This window comes from Chlorocebus sabaeus, chromosome 1, assembly GCF_047675955.1.
Source record: "Chlorocebus sabaeus isolate Y175 chromosome 1, mChlSab1.0.hap1, whole genome shotgun sequence".
Lineage (NCBI taxonomy): Eukaryota > Metazoa > Chordata > Mammalia > Primates > Cercopithecidae > Chlorocebus > Chlorocebus sabaeus.
Genome location: NC_132904.1, coordinates 42,452,921 through 42,474,354, shown reverse-complemented (window position 1 = coordinate 42,474,354; position 21,434 = coordinate 42,452,921). Strand labels below are relative to the sequence as shown.

The 21,434-nt window shown below is 35.7% G+C and overlaps 1 protein-coding gene across 1 annotated transcript in view; it reads left to right on the top strand.

The window, feature by feature from the left end:
- SLC17A6 (solute carrier family 17 member 6) overlaps window positions 1-21,434 on the top strand; it is a 43,215-nt gene that overhangs the window by 10,466 nt on the left and 11,315 nt on the right. The window contains exons 4-7 of the mRNA XM_008004154.3: window positions 12,817-12,931; window positions 14,318-14,405; window positions 16,143-16,229; window positions 18,945-19,087. Of these exons, the coding sequence (XP_008002345.2) occupies window positions 12,817-12,931; window positions 14,318-14,405; window positions 16,143-16,229; window positions 18,945-19,087 (433 nt within the window). The remainder of the gene's footprint in view (window positions 1-12,816; window positions 12,932-14,317; window positions 14,406-16,142; window positions 16,230-18,944; window positions 19,088-21,434) is intronic.

Genomic DNA, 21,434 nt, shown 5'->3' with positions numbered 1-21,434 from the left:
TAGCAGGCCCAAGGGATCCTTAGATTTTATTTTGGCAGGAGAATCATACTGTATTTTGTATGTGTGTGTGTGTACTGGCTCCCAAGCTATTTGGCTACAACATAGCTGATTCTACCCTTTTCTCTGAAAAAGGCAAACTCCACACTTGATAATGACGAAGACAAATAATCTGATATTCTATAGCAGAAAACATGGTATTTATAACTTTTTCTGCCACTCAGACACATTGGCAGTTTGGGCTCTTACCACTAAAATTGCAGAGATTTGAACATGACTGGGTGTAGGTTAGACTTTTGTCTGCAGAAATGAAGGGATTTATCTTTGGGATTTTGACTGATGCAACTCAATTTATATGCTGTATTAAATAGAAAGTAATTTATACGTAAAAGTGAGCAAACCCAAAAGCATGGTTTTAAAATTTACTGGTGTGCATTTGTATTTACAAAAATACATTTTAATATACTTTAGGTAAATATTCTGACTGGCATAATTATGAAAAATCTCTTGCTAGAATAATTTTCAAAAAGAGAAGAAGACAGACATTTTAAACATAATATCTTCACATATTAAGCCCAGAAAGGAGCAATTTTACTGGTGATGTTCTGTCTTTTTTCTTCAGAGAGATGAAACAATAAAGATGTGCATTATTTATTGTTGAAATAAGCATTGGAAATGAATTCATAAGCACCATCATCAAACACACACACACACACACACACACACACACACACACACACACGTGCTGTTGGTCTATTTATATAATTTTTTCCCTCTCTCCATTGCAACCTCCATTGCAAGGAGGAGTTCCTCAATCCTTCCAGTGAGAAATATTTGTGAATTCCTTATGTGTGAGAAAATAATTCAGACTATGAATGTAAATCCTGCTGAAAGGGACCACCATCCCATTCTGATGGAAATGGTTTATAAGCACCCAGTCTTTTAAGGCCAGAGGTGACTTTTTCTATCTCGTGCATCTAGCTGCCAATCAAACATGTAGCCGCCTTCCTATTGTGGGCCCCATAGGTTAGGTATCTGGGGTAAGGCAGAAGAAGCCTGCATTTTTCTGACAAAAGAAAATACCCTTTACCATAAGATGAATAGATGGATTGAGGAGGAGGGGTCTCCAAGGGCTTGCATGTGCTTTGTCGATATGAGTTTCTCTCTCTCTCTTTTCATTCTCCAATCCCCTTACCCCTTACTAGCTCTGGGTTTTCCCGCTGCAGCAGTCTTCTGCTACTGCAGTGCAGAGGCAGCTTCTGGAGGGGAGGGACATGATTTGAGGAAGGAGAGAGTCATGTGGGCAGCTGGTAGAGTGATGCTCCCACTGCCATATGCTACCACTGGGGCTGTCTAATCTCTCTGTCGTGAGTGATGAAGTCATTTTTACAACTTAATGATGTATCAAGGGACTCAGAGGGTTGGCTCATGCCTGTGTATTCCCTTTTTAATATGGGAGTGGGGGCATCAGATGTGACAAAGGGAGGCATCCAAGACCTGATTTGATTAGATTAAATAGATTAAACAGCCTGAGTCAGTCTACTGCAGACCCTCCAGGAAAGAATTAGTTCCACACCTGAGGTGAGGAACACTAGTTCCCTGTTAAGTGACAATCCACTGCCCAAATGGAAGTGGACTGATTGATTTAGGGAAAATGAACATCATCTGTAGAAGTGACAAGTCACCAGTGCTCCTTTCACCTCTTCTGGGAAAATCATTTTGGGGTGGGCTTGATACTTGAGGGTGTTTGTGGCTGTGGCTTAGAGAAAATATGACTAGGAATTTCAAAGCTAACTCATTATGGGCCATATTGAATGCTAATCATCAGGCAGTTTGTGGTACAGGTTTTCAGCAGCTACATTTGCCTTTCCAAACATTTCTATGTCGTGATTACTATTATACCTCTTGATTTTGGCAGTCTCTATAGTGGTATAGCGCTTCCTGCCATTTAAGAACATCAGTGTGCATAAAATAATGATATGTGATTATTTCATACTGTAAAAGAAGAGGAAAGTGTATGTGTGTGTGACAAGTAGAAGAAAAATAGAAATAAGGCTTTAACCTGACAATAATCAGTAAATTTATTTGAGAATGTTATTTGCTGCAGAGGAAATCACAAAAAAAAAAAAACCCAATAAATTTAAGTGATTTTCAAATGGTTTATTATTTTGAAAACATCTTTAATAAACAAATGGCCCTTATTTTATGTCACAGAGACTGCAATACTGTTCTTTGAAAAATTAAGAACACCCACCAATTTCTATGTATTTTCTTAAGAAATAATAACATTATTATTTTACACATTAGTTTGCACATTTCTTTCCTTTTTTTTCCCCAGCCCAATTACTGATGGCCTATCTCTGACTTATACTCACACCACGAGTGGGTTTTCAATCTAGCACCTTAGATACCAATTATAAGGAGAAAGACCTTAAGTGAAATGAAATACCAGACTGCTTGAGATTCATCTTATTATTTGGAACTTCAATTTCAGCGATATATATGTGTGACTTCTTTATTTCTTCTGAGAAAGCTATGTTTTACTATGTTTATTGTTAAAAAAATGTGTAATTTGCTAGAGTGTTTCATTGATAGTTTGTTTTAATATATAATAATGATATAAATATACCACCTGATATTATATAAAACTTACTTTTACAATTTAGAAAATCAAAATAAACAAGTATTTAATTTTACAAAATGTATGTATTTCCAGAAAATGCTTTTTCTAGAGTGGAAAGAGAGAAGATATAAATTATATTATAAAATCATCTTCATAATTGCCTTTGTTTTACATTTTGGGAGGCAGGTGAAATTAGAATTGAATCAAATAATAAGTGTATATATACATATATATATATCACAACATTTGTAATGTACATTATCTTTATCCCTCACATGACTCTATAAGGCAGGCATTCTTTCTTTTATTGTTATTTTAGATTCAAGGGATACATGTATAGGCTTGTCATGTGGATAGATTGTGCAATGATGAGGTTTAGGCTTCTAGGGTACCCATCACCTAAATAGATAATTATACCTGAGAGATAATTTTTCGACCCTCACCAGCATCCCCAGCACTTTCACACTCTTCTCTTTTGGAGTCCCCAGTGCCTATTATTTCTATGTTTATGACCATGAAAGCAAGCATACTGAAACTTCTTTTACTCATGAGAAAACTGAATACAGAATCGTTTTCCCAAATACCACTATGAGGTATGAGGCAGAGCTGGGTTATAGACCCCAGGATGTCTGATTTCAAATTATATCATTCTTTACTAAACACATTTCTCCTATTAAGTATCTTTACTGTGCGTTTTCTTCAAAAAACATTGTATTTTACAGCTTCTTAAAAAATCACTCTATTATTTAGTGCTGGGCTAGGTCAATAGGAAAGAACTCGCCTATGGAACAATTTTGAGAATTGATTTACTTGTGTGGTTTTCATTGCTAGGCAAGTCTTTTGATCAGAGAATAACTTTAAAATGTTTTAATGATGAACATCATTTTCAGGGCAGTAGTGCTGTGAAACCCAATTTTAAGTGTCAAAGTTAAGAGTAATCGTAGGGATAACAAAACTCACATGAACATTAAATGTTTCTTGTTATATAATCTATTTCCTTCTGTCTGTTAATATACAGAAAATATATTTAATGCTTCTGACTTCTAGCATCAGACCAAACAAAAATGATGACTGTGAAACAGGCATAATATAATATATATAACTATATTAAATATTAATGAATGGTGAGGTTCGTTAAGAGGACACCATATCACCTCTGAAGCATTACTTCCTAATTTAATTTTGAAAGCAGAGCTTCAGAGGCAGTGGTTTCAGAGGCTGATGAGGATCTAGTGATGAACAGGCAGTAAAAGGCAATGTGATGGCTGCTAGTTTCAGGGGATTCTAGTGTTCTTTGCAAGATGTAAGAATGAGGCCAGACTGGGCCATGTACTTGAACTCAGCAGCTATCTCAAGTGAGGATTTATCTACAGGAGCACTCTAAATTATAGCCCATGGCTGTCAATCTACAGTTATTCTATGAAAATAACTCAGCTTCCTAGAATTGATAGGATACCCAGAACAGCAGTCTTCCCCATTAAAAGTTAGAGAACAAATAAATAGTCAATTGTTTGAAATAAATATTCATAGAAGAAAGTTCTGTTATCACCTTCATATACCTCAGGAGAGGAAGTTATAATTACCCTCATTTGAGAGTCTTTGCACAAAAAGAAATGGATGCTCATTCCTAAGAACGTGCCATATGAAAAGGATTGTGCTAGCACCAAGGGGTTTAAAGGAGTGGAGACCTGGACCCAATTCTCCAAGAGAAAAAATAATGGGAGGGCTTGGGGAATGTACAACCTCACGAGTTAAGTCTTACAAAAGTGATCTACAGTAGTTCAGCAATATCTGAGAAAGGAGACTAGTTGAAAAAGAGGTGTGTTTTTGAGGGTCGGGGCATGGGTGAGTATTGAAGGATAAAGTTGGAAGGATTCTAAGACGGTTATTGATTTAAAGAAGACTGTGAATTTTCTTTTCTGGTCATTTCCCATCAGATACTTTAGATGGACTATTGAGGCACAGACTAAGAGGCTGATGCATTTCAATCAACTCTGTATGAATTCAAAATGGGAGATAAAATTCCCATTACATGTCTTCTGCACTTCATGAAAGCTGCTAGAATTTCAGCCTGATATGGAACAACCATGTGTTCATGGGTACAGAATTAACACTATTTAATCAGTGCAAAATCATTCTGGAGAAAAAGATATGGAATAATCATTCTCTGAAAAGTCTATTAAAGATTAGGAAATTTCTGTATAATAATGGTTAACCTTGACAAGCCATTTATTATGGACCAGACAATGTCCCCTTCCATAACTGATTTATTTAATCTTCATGATACTTTATTTGAAGTATGGAAACATTTCCGTTATACAGATCAAGAAATGAGGCTAAGATAATTTAAGTGATGACAACTTGCCCAAAGTTATACTTAGCAAGAAATCGGAATTCGAATTTTCACAGTGTAACAAACAAACAAACAAAATCCTCTCATTTTTAACTAATACTATATCATGCTATTTAAATGTCAACAAGAAACAGACTGAGAAATGAGGCTGAAGAATTTAAGTAATGACAACTTGCTCAAAGTCATACTTAGCAAAAAAATTGGAGTTCTAATTTGGATTTTCACAGTGTAATAAAAAAAGAAACTCGTCTTCTTAATAAATACTATATCATGCTATTTAAATGTCCCCAAGAAAAATATGGCAGCTGCTCAATTTGGTCAATAAGAATGGTCAAAAGCAGAACAGAGAACTTCATTTTCATTTTTGATCTAACAATCTAATATCAGTTTGTGTTTTTTAAAGGACATCTTCCATTTTAGCAGTGTTTCTATTCTACACTTGCCTCTCCCTTCTATAATAAAATGTAAGCCCTCTATTTCCACTGTGTCTAACTTTGACCAGCTTTGTTTATTCTAGGTCTGGTCTTCACCCCATATTTGCCCCTTTTGTGATGCCCTGGGGGAATACCTGGCATGGTACTGCTAAGCCAGTGATTCCCAAAGCAGGACAAGCAATACTAGAATCACCTGGGATCTGGTTAGAAATGCAAATTCTCAGGCCCCAAACACATCTACTGAGTCAGAAACTCTGACACCTAGCAAACGGCATTTTAACAGGCCCCAGGTTTTTTATCATGCATGTGAAAGTCTAGAAACTACTGTGCTAAAGAACTCTATATATATATAATTTTTTTTTTGAGACAGAGTTTTGCTCTTGTTGCCCAGGCTGGAGTGCAGTGGCACGATCTCGGCTCACTACAACCTCCGCCTCCTGGGTTCAAGTGATTCTCCTGCCTCAGCCTCCCGAGTAGCTGAGATTACAGGTGCCCACTGCCACGCCCAGCTAATTTTTGTGTTTTTAGTACAGACAGCGTTTCGCCATGTTGGTCACGCTGGTCTTGAACTCCTGACCTCAGGCAATCCACCCACCTTGGCCCCCAAAAATGATGTGATTATAGGCGTTAGCCACCACGCCCGGCAATTTTATATTCTTAAAATTCTTTTACATATTCAGTTCCACTACTTCTTTCATTTCTTTATTGAAATCTACACTTTGTTTAAGAAAGTACAGAACTTTCATAAATGAGCCTCTTCATTTTACTACTTACTTCAAAACATAGGAGAGATGGGGTAGAATTCTGCTTTCACTTCCCACTGCTACTACCATCCATCTTTCAATAACATTTTCATCTTTCAAGGTTTATGCTATTTTGTATATTGCTGTTGGCATTGTTAATGCCACTACTCATTCTGCTGCTATTATAGTAAGTAGATCTTAGTGATTAGATATCCAGGATCTACAACAGATAAGCAATGCCAACCTTAGTTCTCTACTTACTATCTATATGACCTTGGCAAGTTATTTTAACTCACTCGGACATGATTACACTGTCTGTGAAGTAAGGATAGCAGTAAGAGCTTTCTAATATTGTTGTTCAGTAAAAATAAGAATCTAGAAGTGATATCCACACTAGCAATTCAATAACCATTGACAATTACTGTCTCTACCTGACTGGCTCATAGTTATGAATTTATTTTCATGTGTCAAGCATCAGACTAAGTCCTTTAGGTACATAATTCTATTTAGCCTTATAGCAATCTTAAGAGATATAATATATTAGTATTATTATAGTGCAAGTTCTAACATTCTTTAAATGCTTAGAGTGTGCCAGCCATTCTTCTGATTATTTTACTTCTAATAACTCAGAGGTTCTGTTAATATTCCCATTGTTTAGATGAGAAATGAGGCACAGAAAGTTACATGAAGTGCTCAAGGTCACTCAAGTAATAAGTGTCAGATGAACTGTGAACCCAGGCAGTCTGACTCAAGAATCCATGCTCTGAACCATTACCTAGTGATGTCCTTTTTAAAGACAAAGAAGCAGAAATTTAGGGAAGTTAAACAACTTACCAGTTACATAATTATTAAGCGACAAAACTGGGGTCCTAAGAAAATTACTGTAGCGTTCTGTCAGCTTTGTCCGCCCTCTCCTACCATCAGTGACTTTGACCCCTTGCTCCTCGGCATGCCCTCATCTTGCCTGAACTTACATGGATGTTAACCACCGCTTGCTTCCTAGCTTTTGGATCCCTCTCCCCTCAATCCCAGTAAGCTTCATATTTACCTCACTTTAGTGGCATAATTGTCACCCTCTGTGGTCACCCCAAACTCAATAATCTCCAAGATGTCACAGACTGATGAATTTCACCCTTCACCTTCTTGGACTACCTAAACTTCCTCAAAGTCTCCTCATCCAGCATCCCACTCTAGATGTTCTTCCTTCTCCTAGGCACCTGAGCCACTATGTTCACCCATTTTCAATACTTCCTTAGTTTCTGGTACATAAGCAAACCTCTTCCATTTCTGAAGCTTTGCTGAGCCATTCCTTGTTTTTGGAAAGTCTTTCTTCTTTTTTATATTAATCTTTCAAAGTTTCCCTACCAAAGGTTTGTGATTTGGTCAACTCAGCTAGGATGAATGTTTGTCTCTGTTGTTTTCTATCTGTACTTATGTTGTGGCCCTTGGCATACATTGTCTCTGGACTACTTGTCTCTCTTTCCCTCTCCCACTACACTGAGGTCCATTATCTTCTTTTTCTTTCTTTCTTTTTTTTTTTTATTATACTTTAAGTTCTAAGGTACATGTGCATAATGTGCAGGTTTGTTACATATGTATACATGTGCCATGTTGGTGTGCTGCACCCATCAACTCGTCAGCACCCATCAACTCGTCATTTACATCAGGTATAACTCCCAATGCAATCCCTCCCCCCTCCCCCCCCCATAATAGGCCCTGGTGTGTGATGTTCCCCTTCCCGAGTCCAAGTGATCTCATTGTTCAGTTCCCAACTATGAGTGAGAACATGCAGTGTTTGGTTTTCTGTTCTTGTGATAGTTTGCTGAGAATGATGGTTTCCAGCTGCATCCATGTCCCTACAAAGGACATAAACTCATCCTTTTTTATGGCTGCATAGTATTCCATGGTGTATATGTGCCACATTTTCTTAATCCAGTCTGTCACTGATGGACATTTGGGTTGATTCCAAGTCTTTGCTATTGTGAATAGTGCCGCAATAAACATACGTGTGCATGTGTCTTTATAGCAGCATGATTTATAATCCTTTGGGTATATACCCAATAATGGGATGGCTGGGTCATATGGTACTTCTAGTTCTAGATCCTTGAGGAATCGCCATACTGTTTTCCACAATGGTTGAACTAGTTTACAATCCCACCAACAGTGTAAAAGTGTTCCTATTTCTCCACATCCTCTCCAGCACCTGTTGTTTCCTGACTTTTTAATGATTGCCATTCTAACTGGTGTGCGATGGTATCTCATTGTGGTTTTGTTTTGCATTTCTCTGATGGTCAGTGATGATGAGCATTTTTTCATGTGTCTGTTGGCTGTATGAATGTCCTCTTTTGAGAAATGTCTGTTCATATCCTTTGCCCACTTTTTGATGGGGTTGTTTGTGTTTTTCTTGTAAATTTGTTTGAGTTCTTTGTAGGTTCTGGATATTAGCCCTTTGTCTGATGAGTAGATTGCAAAAATTTTCTCCCATTCTATAGGTTGCCTGTTCACTCTGATGGTAGTTTCTTTTGCTGTGCAGAAGCTCTTTAGTTTAATGAGATCCCATTTGTCAATTTTGGCTTTTGTTGCCATTGCTTTTGGTGTTTTAGACGTGAAGTCCTTGCCCATGCCTATGTCCTGAATGGTAATTACCTAGGTTTTCTTCTAGGGTTTTTATGGTATTAGGTCTAACATTTAAGTCTCTAATCCATCTTGAATTAATTTTCGTATAAGGAGTAAGGAAAGGATCCAGTTTCAGCTTTCTACTTATGGCTAGCCAATTTTCCCAGCACCATTTATTAAATAGGGAATCCTTTCCCCATTTCTTGTTTTTCTCAGGTTTATCAAAGATCAGAAGGCTGTAGATGTGTGGTATTATTTCTGAGGACTCTGTTCTGTTCCATTGGTCTAGATCTCTGTTTTGGTACCAGTACCATGCTGTTTTGGTTACTGTAGCCTTGTAGTATAGTTTGAAGTCAGGTAGCGTGATGCCTCCAGCTTTGTTCTTTTGACTTAGGATTGTCTTGGAGATGCGGGCTCTTTTTTGGTTCCATATGAACTTTAAAGCAGTTTTTTTCCAATTCTGTGAAGAAACTCATTGGTAGCTTGATGGGGATGGCATTGAATTTATAAATTACCTTGGACAGTATGGCCATTTTCACGATACTGATTCTTCCTATCCATGAGCATGGTATGTTCTTCCATTTGTTTATGTCCTCTTTTAGTGCCTGATGACATCATGTGAATGAAAGAGCACAGATTTTTATGTCAGAGAGCCATGGATTTAAATCTGAGCTCTACTACTTGCTTTTTTACTTGGCCACACTTTGTTTCAATTTCCTTATTCATAAAATGAGAGAAAAGTCTAACAACTCAGAGAGTTGTTGTGAGGATTAAATGAGTCAATATAAATGGAGAAATTACAGTAAGTGATCTGTAAATCTTACCTTCTCCTCCACACAATACTCTCCTCTGAATACAGTCTCACAGAAGTTTGAAGTGTGAACGCATGAATGAGTATTGAATGGGGAGACTGCTTTAATTTTGGCTGTATGGCAAGACAAAGTGTAAAGGCTTTCCATTTAGGGCAAGAATTTTGACAATCAGAATTTTAATTACTTAGATATTAATTAGAATAATAATTATATAAAATTAATAAAAAGATGAGGTTTGTAAAGTTTGATAGATTCATAACTAGTTACAAGGAAATCAATGGATTTTGAAGTGCAGTAGCCACTAATAATGAAAAAAGATAGACAAAGAAATTAAGAGGCTGGGCACGGTGGCTCACACCTCTAATCTCAGCACTTTTGGAGGCTGAAGTTGGTGGATTACTTGAGGTCAGGACTTCAAGACGAGTCTTATCAACATGGCAAAACGCAGTCTCTACGAAAAATACAAAAAATTAGCCAGGCGTGGTGGCATGGGCCTGTAGTCCCAGCTACTTAGGAGGCTGAGGCATAAGAATTCCCTAAACTCAGGAGACAGAAGTTACATTGAGCAAAGTTAATGCCATTGTACTCCAGCCTGGGTGAGAGTGAGACTATGTAGAAATTAAGGAACTTAAAATTAAAACCATTTCAATTATGACATTATATTGTATACTTAGAAATATTATTCAGTGCAAGAATGGAAAGTAAACATTGAAAGTAATCTATCAGCATTTTATTTCAGAAATAATAGTGTGATATCAGGTGGCTTTGTGAAGATTATTATTTAAATTTACAGTTAGAATGCTGAAGTATATTACTAACTACGTAATATATGCATAATCAGGTATAAATCCTAGTGACAAAACTCACTGGGTTTTAAATAAAACAGAACTGTATCTGAAAAAGGTTTTCTCTATTTAAAATCAGCTAATAATCTGAACTAGTGATTTAACTTATCTTAGGTTTAGTTTTTCCATCTATAACATTGGTATATGAATAATATCCATGTTGCTGGGCCGTTAGGTGCTTGTGGAGTTTATGGCATGTGAAGTGTTAATATGGTATCTAGCAAGTCGAATAAGCACTCATTAAATTTAGCTCTGACTATAGTGTACATTCAATGAACAGTTCATACTTGATTCAGCTTTACTAAGGGGGTGATTTTTCTCACAGGGAACATTTGACAATTACTAGAGACATTTTTGGTTGCCATAACTTAGAGGAGGGGTGTGCTACTGGCACCTACTGAATAAATGCCAGAGATGGTGCTAATCGTCATGCAGTACACAGCACAGCACTCCACAACAAAGGGTTATCTAGGCCCAAATTTCAATCATAAAGAGGTTAAGAAACTAAGCTAAAAAATGGGTAATATTCATCTCTCACCAGCTTATCACAAGACAATCGTATTTACAAACCCTTCAAAAAGGGAGAGAAAGTGAGGATAGAATGTTACTTTCATTGGAAATAAAATTTATGCATCATACCTCTAAAACAATTATAATAAAATAACACACACATATTAGATAAACCTGGGTAGATGTTTTTCCTCAAACCTTAGCATGCAAAATTATCTTTGGCTTAAAACAAAGGGACATCTATTTTGGGCAAACAGCACAGTGGAAGAATGGAGCAGAATATTCACTTCATGAGTGACCATTTATCTCAGAGGAGAGAAGCCACTGAGGGAAGGCAGATACAGGTTACACATATTTTTACACAAAATTATTTGACTAGTATATGATCAGTAGAAAAGGAGTTGTTTTAATTCACTGCCGTTTGTGATGTCATTTCTCACCTTTCTGTAGCAGATTAGTAATAATAATCATAGACGGTCCTTTTCAGAAATCCAGGTCTTTAACAGTAACTCTTAAAAGTGCCCAGAAGAAAGATTAGAGCTTCTATGAGGCAACCAACATTGACTGAATTTAAGGCTCATGTTTGACTTGATAAAATTTGCCTAAAATACATAGATTAGCTCATTGGAGTTAGCATGTCCCAAAACATCTTTACATCTTTGCAAGAAAATAGTTATAAAGTAACCCAGCTAAAGGAATACTTTTCTTACTTGGTATAAACATTATAGAAGTGTTTTTTGTTGTTGTTGTTGTTGTTGTTGTTTTTGAGACAGAGTCTCACCCTGTGGCCCTGGCTGGAGTGCAATGGTGTGTTCTTGGCTCATTGCAACCTCTGATTTCTGGGTTCACGCGATTCTCCTGCCTCAGCCTCCAGAGTAGCTGGGATTACAGGCGCACACCATCACACCCAGCTAATTATTTGTATTTTGTATAGTACAGATGGAATTTCACTATGTTGGCCAGACTGGTATCAAGATCCTGACCTCGTGATCCGCTTGCCTCGACCTCCCAAAGTGCTGGGGTTACAGGCGTGAGCCACTGCACCTGACCAGAAGTTTTTTTTTTTTTTTTTTTTTTTTTTTTTTTTTTTTTTTTTTAAACGAAGGAATGGAATTTTTACTTATAGATGGATACAAGCTTTGGCATGATGTTTCTAGCATTTTTTTCTTGAATGATTGTATGTATGCTGCTCTAGACGTGTCTCAAACAGAAGAAAAAAATGAGAAACCTGAGAAAGGTATAATAAGTATAATTATTTGCATTATTTCGAGAACATGTGCTAAGGGATTTAATCAAGAGACTTCTTGGGACATTTAAAATACGAGTTCGTTTATAAAATTTCTATGTATGTACATATGTACAGCTTCTAGGAAAGCTACAAATAGTTGCATAATGTGAGGAATAACTTTGTTTATGCATTCATTATTTCCAGTAACTCTTCAACTATTACCAGCTGTGTGTCAGGCACTGTGCTGAGTGCCAAGGATACAATGGATGTGAAAAACAAGCTCTTACCCTTAAGCAGTTTACATTGTAGACTGAAATAGAGTCCGAAACATATACTGATTTATTAAATATTTACAATTTAAACTAAGTCTATAAAGAAAATAATAGTATGTTTCTTGGCTCATTACTAATAGTAAACGTATTGGCTCCTTCTTTTATATTTTGGTGCATCAAATGTAGAATTTCTAGATGGCCCATGTGTGTTTTTACAATGGGTAGCCAGTCAAGTCCAGAACACATATTAGAAAAAATAATCCACCTTAAAATTATTGACACTTTTTTATTACTTTAAATGTTTAATTTCACCTGAGAAATGTATATATGTGTATGTAAGATGCTGAATCATTTAAACAGTGTTCCCATCTTTTCTATTTCAGGGTTTTCGGAGCTGCCATACTTCTTACCTCTACCCTGAATATGCTAATTCCATCAGCAGCCAGAGTGCATTATGGATGTGTCATCTTTGTTAGAATACTGCAGGGACTTGTTGAGGTATGTAACTTCAGGGTGAAGTCGTTTTAAGATTGGCATGTAGTTGAGAACCACCAGTTTATGTTTGTCTTTATCTATAAATAAATATATTGTATTAGGTTGTATCTAAATACAGTTAAAATAAAAAATGAAACACTGAAAATGTTAGACAATCAGATATTTTGTCCATAAATGATATGAAGCTATGAATGTCACTACTTACCTCCTTCTCTCTAGAATTGAGTGGGATTAAAGAAATATTTTAATGCCTATTTGACTTAAAGGACAGGGACTTTTGTTAATGTGTCATGATAAGAATTTTAGAATTTGTCCTTTGCTGGTGATAACCACGAATTAATATCTTGGGAGTTTTATGCTAAGTAAGTTCCTGATGACCTTGAATCATGATATGAGTTTTCACTTAAATATTTCATTGAATACATTTTTGGGGCAGCTAATTCTAATGATCAAATCTTGCTCTATCAGTCTGCAGACTTTGAAAGAATTCTACTTAAAAACTCAAGTTTGGCTTACCAATTTCCCTTTCTCTTTCCATGGAGTATAATGGAAATAGATAAATAATGTAAAATATTAAGGTACATAAAAGCAAAACAAAATAAAATGAAACAAAAAAAGCAAACAAACCCTTTCTCATACTATACAGCCATAAAAGGGAATGAGATCATATCCTTTGCAGGGACACAGGTGGAGGTGGAAGCCATTAGCGTCAGCAAACCAATGTAGGAACAGAAAACCAAACACTGCATGTTCTCACTTATAAGTGGGAGCTGAACAATGAGAACACATGGACACAGGGAGGGGAACGACACATACTGCAGCCTATCGGGGAAGGGCAGGGTAGGGAGAGCATTAGGGAAAAGAGCTAATGAATGCCGGGCTTAATACCTAGATGATGGGTTGCTAGGTCCATAAACCACCATGACACACATTTACCTACGTAACAAACCTGCACATCCTGCACATGTACCCCAGAACTTAAAAAAAATAATAATAAAAGCCAAAAACCCCTCTCTCCCTCCAAAAAAAAAAGGATAGGTTCAAAACAATAGGAAAAAACTAACTATTTTAAGGTCTTAAATGTTAGACGCTGCTTTCAGGAAGTGTGAGCTCCAAGGATCTAAACTTCACTTTTCTCTGTATAGACATTTATATTTGGGAGTTACTGAATTTAATGCCTTACAAAATGATCTCCTGAATTTTTTCAAACTGTTCAGAATTGCAGATAAATTGATTAATATATAGTCTTTTCTTTTACCTTAATCAGAAAAAAAAATAATAATAATTGAGGTGGAAAGAAGTCTGAAGGCCAGGGAGGATTTGAACAAGATACTAAAAAGACTCTTGTTGCTAAATGGTGATGGTGATGTGTATCTTCCTCCATCACAGGGTGTTACCTACCCAGCATGTCATGGGATATGGAGCAAATGGGCCCCACCTCTAGAGAGGAGTAGACTGGCAACCACTTCTTTCTGTGGTGAGTACTGTGTGCAGATGCAGCTGTGGTGCGTAAAAGTTTAGGAACAACTTGAATAAGAATTGACAATTTGGTAAACTCACCTGTAAAACCATCTGGGTTTTGTGTGCACATCTGTGAGTGGTAAGGTTTTTGACCACCATTCCCATTTCTTTAGTTTTATTGTTTTGCTTAAATCTTCTATTTATTCTTGTGTTTGTATTTTTCTAGGAATTGATCCATTTCATCTAGGATTTCAAATATATTCATGAGTGGTTTTTATAATACTCTTATACTGTAGTACATTTTTTTGAGAACCTCAGAGTTTTCTTTTTATTCTACCTAAACACAAAAATATAAAAATATAAATTTTAAACACGTTTATAGAGATAAAAACATAATTAGACTATGTATTTATTTTTATGAATAAATATTAAATTTACTTTGAATTCTGTCTGGGGTTAAAATCTAACAGTTTCTCAGAATTTTTATTTGATACAGGTATATGTTTGAATTACAGTGAATAAAATGCCTATAGAAAATAACTATTATAATTTAAATTAGTTAAATTAATATGATCTTTAAGTATTCTCCTAAGCACTGTGGCTATAATTTCCCATTCATTAGAACTTTTACTTTTGGGATCATAACTGGCCTTACTACTATTTTGGGAAGTAGAATTAATGAACATATATTAAAGCTTCAATTCCAGATTTTAAAGTCTAGAGCTCTTTCTGGTAATCTGAAGCTACTTTTTGTTCATTGTTAACTTTTAAAACATTTTAAGACAATGAGTGTAATTTAAGGTCATTTTATGCTGGCAGAATGCATGCTTTACTCTTTCGACCAGAGCAGTAAGGCAAGAAAGCAATTCTCTTTCCAAATCAGATATTAGAACTGCTGTAAATAATCCTAATAATAGGAAATTAAGGCTGCTGTGATTTTACTGTATCTTTAAGCCATAAGATTAGCAGTATTATTACCTATAGAGGTTGAATTTGCATGCATTTGGGTCTAAATCCCAGGGCACAAATATTGCCATTTCTGCCTATATGTCTAAGACCTTTTTTTTTTTTTTTTTAAAATAACCCACTATGTAAAATTCAAAGGGATGTAAATCAGGTGGTATTCACTAAAAAAGCTAATGAATGCTACCTATTATCATGAGAATTGTCAGTATGTTTTAAACTGTTTTATGGGACAGCAAAGAAAACAAATTTGTCATGGTGGAAAAACGTAATAACTTACCTTGATGATATCTTCTGGCCATGCATTGAGAACTGAAGCAATATGCCCTCAATCATGGATTCTAATAAAGAGACCTCTGGCAGAAAAAAAAATTAAAATGAAGTCAGAAAAAACTACACAAACCTGAAACTGCATGAATTTGCTACAAGAAGATACATGCTTGAGGTGGCAAGAATAGATTTGAGGTGTCTGGTTAGTATTGGCACACTCTGTCCCAAGTTCAGCACACAGACATGCAGGACACATGCCAGTCAGCGTGGCTCCATTATTATTTTTAAATATCTGTCGTGTCTTGGGTAGGAGGTAGGTGATATCCACTTGTGTAATCCCGTGTATCTGTGTACATATGTAGACATTTATATGTTTGGTGGTGGTGGGAATTTGTCTGGGTGTGAGGCCCATATACCTGAGTGTGCAAGTGTCTTTGTGAATAAACCAAGAGATGTGAGATGAAATAAATAATTTCTACTGATTTAACTCACCTTTCTCCCATTCTTCCTTACACTTTAGGTTCCTATGCCGGCGCTGTGATTGCAATGCCTTTAGCTGGCATTCTTGTGCAGTACACTGGCTGGTCTTCAGTGTTTTATGTCTATGGTATGTTATATTTCTATGCAATAGAGTTAAATGAAATGTGCATAGGCTGAAAGAAAAGTGGTTGCAGACAATGAGATCAATCACTAAATTCATTTCTATGTTTACTTACTTACTTTCTTCTCTTAAGAATCCTTTCCTTGTATTCTGAGAGGATTAGAAAACACTTAAATCTCTGTTATTTTTCTTAGATTGCTATTTCTTGTTTTAAAAAGCAACCACATTGCTGACAGGAACTTTGTCATTTAGTAAATCTATGTCCTTTATTATGAAAAAATATTAAATTATCTCTTGATTAAAAGCTGATGAAGAGGAAAGAGTTAGGCAGCACCCACCTCTCTTTGCTATTGCCTTCTTGGTCATTTTCCTGATTCTGCCTCTTCAAGATTGAACGGGGGAAGCAAGCTGAGAGGGGATGGTGGTGCTGATGCGACTATTCAATTCCTTGATGAAATATCAGCAGTTAGCTGCTGTAGCAGCATATCTCAGTCCTCATTTCCCCAGAATTAAAGGCAATTAAGCCTCCATGTTGAAATAAAATATGTAATCCTAAATCTAAAACACTCTTGATATTCACCTTGTAACTATTTTAAAATATCCCTACAGTCTTTCTTTTTAAGAGGCATTTTTTAATAATGGGAAAGGAAAAATAAAGGAAAGCTGGATCTCAACTGATTTTGTCAGTGATTAATATCATCTTTGGACATTGCCATGAGAATCTGAAATATTAATGAAGTCATGTGGTAGAACAGTATCTGGCTGATTCTAAATTTGCCCTGATTCATTCCCACTTTGAAATGTTCTCATCAGAACAAATTATTAGGCTTGTAGAATGTTATTAAATGTCACTTATCATAGGGACACTTTTTGTGGTTCAAAAGCCATGGATGGGTTTTGGATCCATGAATGCCCTAAATTGCAAGCCATATATGTACTTGTGAACTTTTTTTTTCTTTAGGGAGATTTTTAAAAATCAGATTTTAATTTATACCATTCATTAGATTTTCAAAGGAGTGCATAATTCAACAAAGTTTAAAAGCACTTGTTTCGTAGGATGTATTGCACAAGTTGATATGGCTATCCATTAAATACTTTGTTTTGTGCCTTATTCTATTACTTAATTGAAGATATGTAACCTTAAAGTAAGAATACAAATTTAAACAAGGCACTCATAAGCAACCAATATCATTATTTCAAGTTATATCTCATTTGATATTTATCATTAAATGATACAAAATGTAAACAGATAATCTGAAAATGTCATATCATAGTACTTGCTTATGCTTACTTGCTGTGTGTAACAATAATTTGGTCCGGAGTCGCACATTCAGTTGTCATATTTTAAAGATTAAAGAGATAAGATCAGTATAGTGATGTTAAGTTAAAAAGGATAATACATATAAAGTAATTAGCAGCATATCTGGCACTTTAGGTGAATTCCATTAGTGGTAATGATAATTCTTACAAAATTACAGTCTCTCTCATTTTTTGAGGGCTTATTTTGTGCCATCCACTGTGCTTGTTGATTTATATATTACCTCCTTTGACTTTTCTATAATTCCATAAAAATGAATTATTATCTCATTTTGTAGTAGAAGTTTAGAGAGATTTAGTTACTGATTGGATCATATAGCGAATGAGTGACACAGTCAGGATTTGAATCTGGGAGTTATATTCTGTAAACACTGTATTATACTGAATTTTTAAGCACTATCTGAACCTAAATCATGTTTACTTCAATGTTGAGTAATTAAAAGGGACACAGCTCATCAGAAGCTGTGTATGGTGTTCAGGAACACTTCTTAGAGATCGGATAGGCCAAAGAAAAAGTGTTGTAGGGATCAGGAGCATTTAGATTGTTACCCAAGAGACAAAGAGAACAGTGTGAGGGAAAAAAATGAAATGGTCAACTGCTGGGAAACTAGAATAAACCACTTGAAATTCTTGCTACTATTAATGCTTACAGATTTATATTGCACAAAAAGGACATGTTTTAATGGTGAGAAGAGGATGAAAAAGGATTTACAGTTTAGGGCCTTGGAATTTATAACTTTCATCTGCCCAAAGAAGGATCAATAGGCAATACTATGTGGTGAAAATAATATGGCATACAGTCACGAAAAGTGTTGTTACCACATTAAGTACAGAGGCCCACTTTTTATGTAATGTAGGCACTCATGCTAAAATAATCTAGGTTTTATTTAATAGTCTGTTTGCCAGATCTGGAAGTGCTAACAGGAGAGGGAAATGAGCAATTCTTTTCTCTGGAAATGAAACCACTTTTGTATATTCTAGGCAGGCAATAAAGAAAAGGATTCACCCCCAGAATAATTCTTTGAGGACAGGAATTTTGTTTTGTTCATTATATTTCTCGCACTTAACCAGAGTGCCTAGAATGCTAACTGCTAAGTACTGTCGGATGAATGAATACCTTCCAAACTACACCGTTACAATAATTATTTATGGCTTACTGTATATCAGTGCTATTTCATAGAGACAAGGAGATAAAACCACAGGCCTGGCCTTTAAGAAGTTTGAAGCATAATGGCAAAAGAGAAGAAAAGATGGCTAACGTCAGTTGGAGAAAAACATAAGCTTGAATTCTTCTAATAGAATGTGTTTGTCATGAGATGATTGCAGTTTTATTCCAGCACATCACTGTTAAATGGAAGTATTTGTGATAGATTTGACTTTCTCCTTCTGAACTGTTGCTTGCAGGAAGCTTTGGAATGGTCTGGTACATGTTTTGGCTTTTGGTGTCTTATGAAAGTCCTGCAAAGCATCCTACTATTACAGATGAAGAACGTAGGTACATAGAAGAAAGCATTGGAGAGAGTGCAAATCTTTTAGGTGCAATGGAAGTAAGAACTTTATTATGGTGTATATTCCTATCTTATTCCCATCTCGCCCCCATTGACCAACCAAACTATCTCACAAGTTCTTCTTCAGCAAAAGTAATTTGGTATCAGTCATAACTTATTTTTTTTTTTGGTCCATCCATATTCTCTGACTTAGGAATAATAGCTGTTTCCTCCATCTGTCATTTTTTTTCCTTTATCCTTTCTTAAGCATTTAAAAATGTACACTGGGTTATAACTGTAACGGCAAACCTAAACAATATTTTTAAACAGTTCAATATGGTCTATAATTTAAACAAATACAATAAATAGTTGTCCACTTTAAATTTTAAAAATCCAAATCAGTCATGAAAAGGGCAATTTTTGGTTTATTGAATACAGTAGTGCCCCTGGATCCTCAACAGATCTATTCCAAGACCCCCCAGGTTGCTTAAAACTGTGACTAGTACCGAACCCTACATATAACGTTTTTCCTATACACACATACCTATGATAAAATTTAATGTGTAAATTGGGTAAACGATTGACCACAGTGACTAATATTAAAATAGAAGAATTATAACAATATACTGTAAGGAAACTTAAGTTAACTGTGCCCCCCGCTTCCCATAAAATCTTATTGTACTGTGCAAGTAGTAACTGAAACTTCCGAAAGTGAAACCGTGGTTAAGGGAGGACTGCTATATTCTAAATGTAGGTTTAATACATGTGTATTTATGTCATCTGTGGTTTAGGAGATACTGAAGCATAAGAACACCAATAATAGGCAGCTGATATAAAATAATTATAACAATTTAATTATTTTTTGATAAAATATCATTATCTTTCAGGATTATTATTATGAATATCAAGCATCATAAAGGCAATGTTGTGAAGCCCTTTTTTCCTGATGATTTGATTCCTTCTGATTTACTTAAAAAGAGAGAAAACATAGTTCTATTTCAATAATGCAAATGTTGTATTCTATGTAACATTGATATATTGCACATAGTAATTAATACAAAAGCCCCTCGATATTATATTTTAAAAAGAAGGCTGGGCGTGGTGGCTCACACCTGCAATCCCAGCACTTTGGGAGGCCGAGGTGGGTGGATTGCCTGAGGTCAGGAGTTTGAGACCAGTCTGGCCAACATGGTGAAACCCCATCTCTACTAAAACTACAAAAATATTACCCAGGCCTGGTGGCGTGAGCCTGTAATCCCAGCCACTCGGAAGGCTAAGGCAGGGGAATTGCTTGAACCAGGGAGGTGGAGGTTGCAGTGAGCTGAAATCACACCACTGCACTCCAGCCTGGGCGACACAGCGAGACTCAGTATAAAAAAGAAACAAAAAACAAAAAACAAAAAAACACTGTTGAGTAAAAGTAGTGTATTTAGATATATTGAAGCATTTGGCGATCTGAACAATGATAGTTTCCTTATGCTAAGAGCTGGAAGATGTCATACACTAATTGAAGAATCAATGCCCTTTACATATTATGCATTTGTTCTTTTAAAACAAACACCTCTCCCTCCCTATTCTAGGTGTGGTTGATTCTAGCTCAGATTCTCTACTTCATTTGTTAGAGAATGCCTGTCTTTGATGTCTCATCTTAGGTTAAAAAAAAAAAAAAAAAAAGTCTATCACCCATTATTGCTGAGCCAAATTGGCCTTTAATGAATAAGAAAAATCCCATATCATATATAATTCAGAAGTTGAACTTCAATGGTTTAAACAAACCTTTACTGTGTAGTTGTTCCATGAGTTAGCTTGGCATTAGAACTTTCCCCTTTGTGTTTCCTTCTGTAAATAGACTAATAATTTCTTATGGTGGCTACTCAGAAACAAGAGGTGATATGGGAGTGGGTGGTGCCCACTAGTTGCAGTTATTTTGAGCAGAAGGTAATGGAGATTGGTTTCTGGCAAGTTTTGAGTTTAGCCTCGATTTCTAGCCCCAAAATAATGTGTTCAGCCTATATCTATATCCTATTAATTCATTATGTTCTTTTATTTACCAGTTCTTGAGAGGTCATATGTCTAGATTAGAAATAAATTTAAAAAATAATCAGAAATTCTGTCTAGGTAAAAACTAATTCCTACAAATGACCCCAGAAAGAACAGCAGGAGAATGAAAAAACAGCACAGATAATCTCCAGCTCCCTGCTTCCTATATCTCACTGCTTTTCTAAACACAATATTTTACTTCTTACTGATATTTCATATGTTCCTGTAGCTTGAAAGTAAATTTTAAAATGAGATTTTGTGGGAATATAACTTGTATTCTAGTTTGAACTTTTATCTTGTGAACAAATTTAATATACAGCAAAGGAGAAAGAATACTGACAGGAATATCATATACTCACCACATAGG